Consider the following 6,984-nt stretch of genomic DNA (forward strand, 5'->3'; position numbering starts at 1 on the left):
TCGTCAAAGTTGCGAAATATTACCTTTTATATTTTTCCTTAACGCGTGTACGGGCATACGTTTTTTCAGTTTAGTTCGCGGTTTCGCCGCTAGATGGCGCCACAAATTTTCCCCATAAAATGACATTTTTTTCATTTTCTTTATTAAAGCCTTTAGGAAGCTTTTATTGCATTATTTTGCTTCCAATGCGATCACATAACACTTTCTGACCCTCAGAAGTACTCAATGTTCGCTAATTTTCGGGAAAATCGCATTTTTATATTTTTGTAGTTCCAACTTTCACCGCTAGATGGACGGCAATTTTTTAGTCCACGAAATGGGCTATTTTTCTATTTTCTTTAATAATGGTCCTAGCAGGCTGTAATTAGATTCGTTCGATTCCTTAGGCCACAAGGAACAATTTGTATATCTCGGAATTTTGGAAAAGTCCCTAGGTTTCGAGAAAATCGGGATTTTCTATTTTTGTAGTTCCAACTTTCACCGCTAGATGGACGGCAATTTTTTAGTCCATGAAATGGGCTATTTTTCTATTTTCTTTAATAATGGTCCTAGCCAGCTATAATTAGATTCGTTCGATTCGGTAGGCGACAAGGAAGAATTTGTATATCTCAGAATTTCGGAAAAGTCCCTAGTTTTCGAGAAAATCGAAATTTTAGTTTTTCGTAGTTCCGCTGCTCGCCGCTAGATGGCGCCACCTGTACCGTTTTGAGCCGAATTCGACAAAAATTGATTTTCTGGCTTTATTAGGCATCAAAACGCATCAAACCCTAATAGAAATTTGTTTCTAAATGCCTCAGGAACCATACTACGTCGCCAAAGTGCCGAAATATTGCACTTTGCATGCGCAGTAGAATTGACATAGGCGGCTCATGTACGTATCGCAATGCTGACACATTGTAATTATTTTATTCGATCCAGAATAATCCTGTAAAATTTGATATTTTATAACCTATAAAAAAAAATAATGGCATACTGCTAATCTGCAGTGCCTGTATATGGAAGCGACAAATTACAACCTCGTCGACCTATTCGATTGCCCCCCAATTTGGAAATCGCGGTAGTTCGAGGAGCGACGTGAAGACTCAACCGTGCAGGCGTGCAAATCCGAGGTTTGGTTAGAACCACGAACTTGCACGCGCAATCGGGAGCCGAACACAAGCTACTTGAAGCGACCACGTGACAACACCCACTGAGCAGATCTGCCATATTTCTACGTTAGCGATCAATGTTCAGCTGTGCCATCACTAGCACACACTTCCATTAGTACTTACTTGGTTCCTCTATATAAAGGAACGACATGGCTTGTGAGCACTTGTGAGAAAGGCATCATGTCACATGTATACCGTATCTCGTGAAACTTATAATACAAAAGTCATGCTATATTGTGTGGTTTCAAATAAATTCTCTTACACGATAGTGTTAATTTCATATGAAATTATTAAATATTAATAGAGAAACTGTATTTGAATCTTCATGTTAATGGCCATCTAGCGATCTAATATAACAACTGGCGATTTGTGACGCTGTCTATATATCCAGTGATTTTTTATTTAGTATTCTCCCATGCATTAAAGTATACTATGAACGTTATTTATAGTATTTTATTGGCAGTCTTATGTTGGTAGTGAAAGGTCTTTTCAATTCAGAAAAGAAATATAACTACAAATCTGCATTTGCTAGTATGATGCCAATTTACGCGGCCATATTCAAAGATCACAGGATATATAGGCTTGGCGTTGCATCGTTCGGACATGCGTAGCGTGAACAAAAACTCAATTCAGTGGTACATTTCTCTCGTAAAATATAATCGATATATCGAAAACTGCAAGTATCGAATGAAATGGCGTACAAGTTTAAAATCGCAGACTTGTCAAATAAAATACGCGTGTTAAAACTAATTTTATTCGTACGTGTATACAAGCCACGAAATTAACGTGTATTTATGGAAAGTTAATATATATCAAAATGGGCACAGCACACGCGTCAGCGACTAAAGCAGACGAACCGAACATAATAAACCACGATGAGGACTGTGTACCGTGTGTTGATCCACAAGACAAGGGACCAGGGAACCCCGGGAGTTTCGAAGATATTCATAAAAAAGTTAAGGACGTTTATCCACAAAATTTTGAAGGAGCGCGCCTCAACATCAAGAAAGTACTCAGCGAACACTTCAACGTGACGCATTCTATTACCCTCAGCTCAGTTACCCCTTCCGGTTACAAACTTGGTGTACAATACATTGGTACAAAAATGGTGGGTTTAACCGAAAAATACCCCATTGCCATTGGAGAAATTTCACCGAACGGAAATTTAACCGCCTCATTCGTTCATACGTTAGGATGTAGATTTAGGTACAAACTGTCAGCACAAATTGCTGATGGAAAATACAAAGCTTCGAGCTCCAGTCTGGAATATCGAGGAAACGATTACACGGTTGCAGTTATTCTGGCCAATCCAAAATTAGCAAAAAAACACGGAACAGTGGTAATGCACTTTTTACAAGCGATCACATCGAGAATTACATTAGGAGCTGAAATTGCATGCCTTCGTGGCATGAAAGTTCCAGGCGGTCAACAAACAGTCATGTGTATGGCTTTTAGATACAGTACAGGATTCGCTACGTTATCCGGTACCATAGGTGAAGCAGGACTACATCTTTGCTATCATCGTAAAGCCAGTTCGCAATTGGAACTCGGTGTTGAAATAGAGACGAACGTCAGAACTCATCAGTCGATCGGTACTATAGTCTATCAAGTAAACGTCCCGTACGCGGACCTTATTTTCCGTGGCATCGTGAATTCAGAAACCACGGTCGGAGGCGTATTCGAGAAGAAATTATACCCTATTCCAGAATCTTCTCTGCTTATTAGCGGACTTTTAAATCACAAGAAGCAACAATTTCGCGTAGGCGTTGGTCTCAACATCGGGTAATGATTATGAACAATGACAGATTTGAACTAAACAAATGCAACAATCGTCATGTTTGAAACGTGATATTATTTATAGAAATGATAGAAGTGAATTCGATGGTAAAAGTGATTAACGTCAAAACGATTTTAATTGTTCTTTTCAAAAGCTTACAGAGTGAAAAACCTTACATACGTTACAACCTCCATTGCACGATGATTCGTGTTGATACGTAAAGAGTACGATAGATTTGAGCAGCTGCTATGGTTATACAAGTACAGTGGAATATCGCTATATGGTTAGGAATTTGCGAACTTCGGAAGATTGAAATTTAAAGTTCGAACAGGTTTCTTTTAAGTGGCTCATTCCACGATACTTTTTTGCTTGTATAGTTCCAATCACAGCCATATAGTGGAACACCGCTGTATCGTACGGTACATGAAAACTCTGAAATATAGCACTCGTGTATTGATGTACATTAAACTCGAAAAAATAAAGTTTGATCTAATCGGTTGAAATTAAATGCAAGTGTCCAGCACTCTAATACTGTCGCCTTTATTATCAAATTTATCTCACTGGACAACATTCGTAATCGTTAATTAAATTACTTTAATCATCTCCGTTTGCTATCCTTTCGTCCAAATCATCGTACTCGTGAAAAGCGGTAGTTTTCAATTTGTCAAAATTTGCTTCAAACTTCTCACTAAGAAGTCCATTCTCATCTGCGTATTCTAAAATATCACAGATCAATGGCGATTCAACTCCCAGAACGTATTCGCATGTTTTTGGTTCAAGCAGAAATAGAGAAATGCTCGATGTACCCTCCACGCACTTTAACTTTACCTAAAAATCAAACATTTGTTAATTACTCAAATAATATTCTCGATTATTATTACATGTATAGTACCTCTGTTTGCCTTGACTTGCCAGTCTTATCACAAATGGTACCATCGCTATAAAAATGAATAAGTTCTTTCCGTAGTACCGGAGACTTTGACTTTTTATGCGGATGAGCAGCGATCCATTCTAAATGTTTCTGCTTATCGAATTTACCGAGATTCACTATTGTTTTTGTACCATCGCGTTCTATATGATATTGAACTACGAAACGTCCATAGCAGAATTCATATTTCCACCATCCATTGCGCTGTAGTTATATTAACTACTTGTAGTCTCAGAAAATATAATTATAAAATAAAAGAGAAAAAATACTTACACCGTATAAACAATTTTTGCCGCTTAAAAAATTTTTTACAGGACTCGCTTCGATTGGACTAATGTTTTGATCTGCTAATGAATTTATAGAATCTTCAATATTATTATGTTTATCGATAACATCGACAGGATGTATTTCAACTCTAACTCGTGCTTCGCCATCCTGAAATGAGCGTAAATCATTTAATTTTTTAACTAAAATATATAGCTCATCTTGCAACCTTTACTTCCGATGTTAATATCATATGAAATTGTTAGAAACATGAACATATATCATCTCTTCTTTCAAAATACTAGCAAAAAAAGAGATTTTACCATTGAATTATGACTGTACAGTTTTTTTTAATATTAAGATACATTGTATTTATTCTGAAAATATATATATTGTTTAGTATATTGCAGTGTATAATTATTGATGGAATTTTAACTATTGCTAGCTGCTCTTAATCAAATGCTGCGTGAAAAGCGAAAATGATAACCTACTAGAAATACTAGTAACTTTGTCTGTAATAAAGTAAAGCAGAGGATATTATAGTACTAAAGACATAATAGTGCATAAACATTATTGGTGTTATTATATTATTGAGATAACTATATGTAGAAAAGGAAGGGACAGAATGAGATACAAATCAATGGCAACAAATGACAAGAACCATCAAGCACTTTGGCCTGTTCCCAAAAAAACAAAATATTCTGACCTGGCCCTCCTTATCTACATGGAAGATCGCATAGACTTTCTGCAGCTTGTCATCCTGTGCAACAGATAATTAATTCAATGTATAAACGATAAATAATCAAAAATAAATCAGAAGTAATTATTTTCAATATTCAAAATGTAGTGAAATTAAAATAATTAGCTTAAAAAAAAATATGTCACTCATTCATGCATTTTCTACCTCTATACAGCATATAGTATTTTATGTTGACACGGAGCATTATACAATATTTGAATATATCTAGGATCTATGTTTACTTAAAAACAACTTACGCGTGTTTTATGTATACCAATAATAAAAATTATTACTACCATACACAGAAATATGTAAGAAAATATGTTTTATTATAAATAATAAAATTATGTACATATAACACAGGCATAATCATAAATAAATTATCGGATGCAAAGAATGAATGGAAGATGGTTTTACCGTTACTTTCTGATGTCGAAGTTTAGAACTTTCTATTTCCATTGCAACAAGAGATCTTGGCTTTTTTGGTGAATTACCAACTGGTTGACAATTAATTTCATTTTCTCCTGTAGCCTGTGGTTTATAGTCAGGATGTCTACATAACCCAGGAGAAAGGACAATAACTTCATATTCACAGCTAGAAGGTTCTTCGAGTGAAAATAATTCGTGTTTACCAAGCTGATAACAGACATATAAAACTTTTACTTTTCGTGGTTTGTTTGTTAAGTCACAAACTGTGCCATCACCCATTTCAATTTCAACATAAGGCATATTAATTCCATCAACTTTTTTAACAGGAATCTCTGCTTTTCTAGTAGGACTTCTTTCTCGTTCCGAGTATTCAGCCAAAAGCTTTAATTCTTGCAATTTATCAAAAGTACCCAAATAATATTCCTGCGTTTTCACTTTCTTTCCATCTCTGTCCTCGTGATATTGACGTACATATCGTCCATGGCATAATTCATATGACCAGTAAGATTCAAGCTACAAAAATATAAATGGATTTTGTGAATAAATAAGTTTTAATAAAATATGTTAATAATGGTTATGATGTTTACCCTATAAGAACAAATATCTTGATTAAATAGTGGTGATAAAATTTCTATGGGATTAGGTCCATTATATGGTTCGTTATCATTTTTTTCTTGTTTGGAGTTATCAACTATCAAACATTGATACCGCTCATTATTTGCAGTTGTTATAAAATATGGTTCTACATTTGTTCTAGATTCCTGTAAATTATACATGAATTTATTCAAACATTTTATTCGAATGAATATGATAAAATAGTTTTATCTGCATTTACTCACTAATAGTTCTGAACCAGCTTTGCCTGACCAATTAATTTTAAAGAGAACAGTATCATCAAAACTTTTAAAATCATGTCCACATACAACAACAATTACAATACAAAACACATTATAAATACCACGGTATTTCCACATTTTTATAAAACTACAATTATTTCACCATATTTTTAATCAAATATATATGTGTATTCGATATCTACAGATTAATGACGACAGCGATATATGTGCGTTAACTTATTTGCTGTTTATGTTACTATCGTAATTGTTCCAATGTATCGGTCGGAAATAATATGCCGTGCGTATTTAATTTTTAAGTGATTTATATTTTCTTCTTTCCGAAGTTGACACCGTTGACACTGTATGTATGAAATTTTCAATTCGTTATTAACCCCAATTGCGTCCAAATACCAATAATTTTATACCACGTGAAACGTATACGTGTTCGTTTTTGTACGCAATGTTATTCAGCTTTATTGAATTTCAGAAACAAATTTTAATAGTAAATACGTGTTTCAAAGTAAATACATGTAATATTTTCTTAAAATCTGTTCTCGCAATCCACGTTTAATTTGTTTCGATAAACCTATATAAAACGAAAAAATTTCGTTTGATAATGAAGTAACTTGAGGTCTTTGAAAACAATCATACAGCCCTGATGAAAAGACGAGGTGTAGACTAGTGAGCGCAACCCACATATAATATAGTAACCCACGTATGAACGTATCATTCGTTCAACGGGAGATCAAGATTATATTCAGTTCGCCCTAATTCGTGCAATGTAGGCAACTTCAGTAAATTCTGAAGTTGCACTTCAAACATTTTGCACTTCTCCGATTATATATGTACAAAGTAGACAAAAT

At 34.6% G+C, this 6,984-nt stretch overlaps 2 protein-coding genes across 4 annotated transcripts; one reads left to right on the forward strand and one right to left on the reverse strand.

The window, feature by feature from the left end:
* Positions 1 to 716: 716 nt before the first annotated feature.
* LOC100876851 (mitochondrial import receptor subunit TOM40 homolog 1) lies at positions 717 to 3,407 on the forward strand. Its single transcript, XM_003708371.3, has one exon. It carries the CDS (start codon positions 1,966 to 1,968, stop codon positions 2,932 to 2,934), a length of 969 nt encoding a protein of 322 aa, XP_003708419.1. The 5' UTR covers positions 717 to 1,965; the 3' UTR covers positions 2,935 to 3,407.
* LOC100880999 (endoplasmic reticulum lectin 1) lies at positions 3,043 to 6,957 on the reverse strand. 3 transcript variants are annotated; one of them, XM_012297457.2, is made up of 8 exons: positions 6,125 to 6,956; positions 5,873 to 6,046; positions 5,274 to 5,798; positions 4,824 to 4,877; positions 4,127 to 4,288; positions 3,818 to 4,057; positions 3,519 to 3,753; positions 3,043 to 3,357 (listed from the first exon to the last, which is right to left on the reverse strand). In XM_012297457.2, the coding sequence occupies exons 1-7, from the start codon at positions 6,257 to 6,259 to the stop codon at positions 3,520 to 3,522; spliced, it is 1,524 nt and encodes a 507-aa protein (XP_012152847.1). In that variant the 5' UTR covers positions 6,260 to 6,956; the 3' UTR covers positions 3,043 to 3,357; position 3,519. The 3 variants fall into 3 exon arrangements, with proteins under 3 accessions (XP_012152847.1, XP_003708455.1, XP_012152848.1); XM_003708407.3 differs by having other exon boundaries at positions 3,043 to 3,753; positions 6,125 to 6,952; XM_012297458.2 differs by lacking the exon at positions 4,824 to 4,877 and having other exon boundaries at positions 3,043 to 3,753; positions 6,125 to 6,957.
* Positions 6,958 to 6,984: the final 27 nt, after the last annotated feature.

The sequence above is a fragment of the Megachile rotundata genome, chromosome 7 (assembly GCF_050947335.1).
Source record: "Megachile rotundata isolate GNS110a chromosome 7, iyMegRotu1, whole genome shotgun sequence".
NCBI lineage: Eukaryota > Metazoa > Arthropoda > Insecta > Hymenoptera > Megachilidae > Megachile > Megachile rotundata.

What these genes read in the sequence shown, in the direction of transcription:
- LOC100876851 (XM_003708371.3), top strand. Translation starts at nt 1,966, where the DNA reads ATGGGCACAGCACACGCGTCAGCGACTAAAGCAGACGAACCGAACATA.
- LOC100880999 (XM_012297457.2), bottom strand. Translation starts at nt 6,259, where the DNA reads ATGTGGAAATACCGTGGTATTTATAATGTGTTTTGTATTGTAATTGTT. An exon ending in ATGTAGATAAGGAGGGCCAG is followed by an intron (nt 4,289 to 4,823) that starts GTCAGAATATTT and finishes CGCTCATTTCAG; the next exon opens with GATGGCGAAGCACGAGTTAG. An exon ending in GCAAGTCAAGGCAAACAGAG is followed by an intron (nt 3,754 to 3,817) that starts GTACTATACATG and finishes TTTGATTTTTAG; the next exon opens with GTAAAGTTAAAGTGCGTGGA.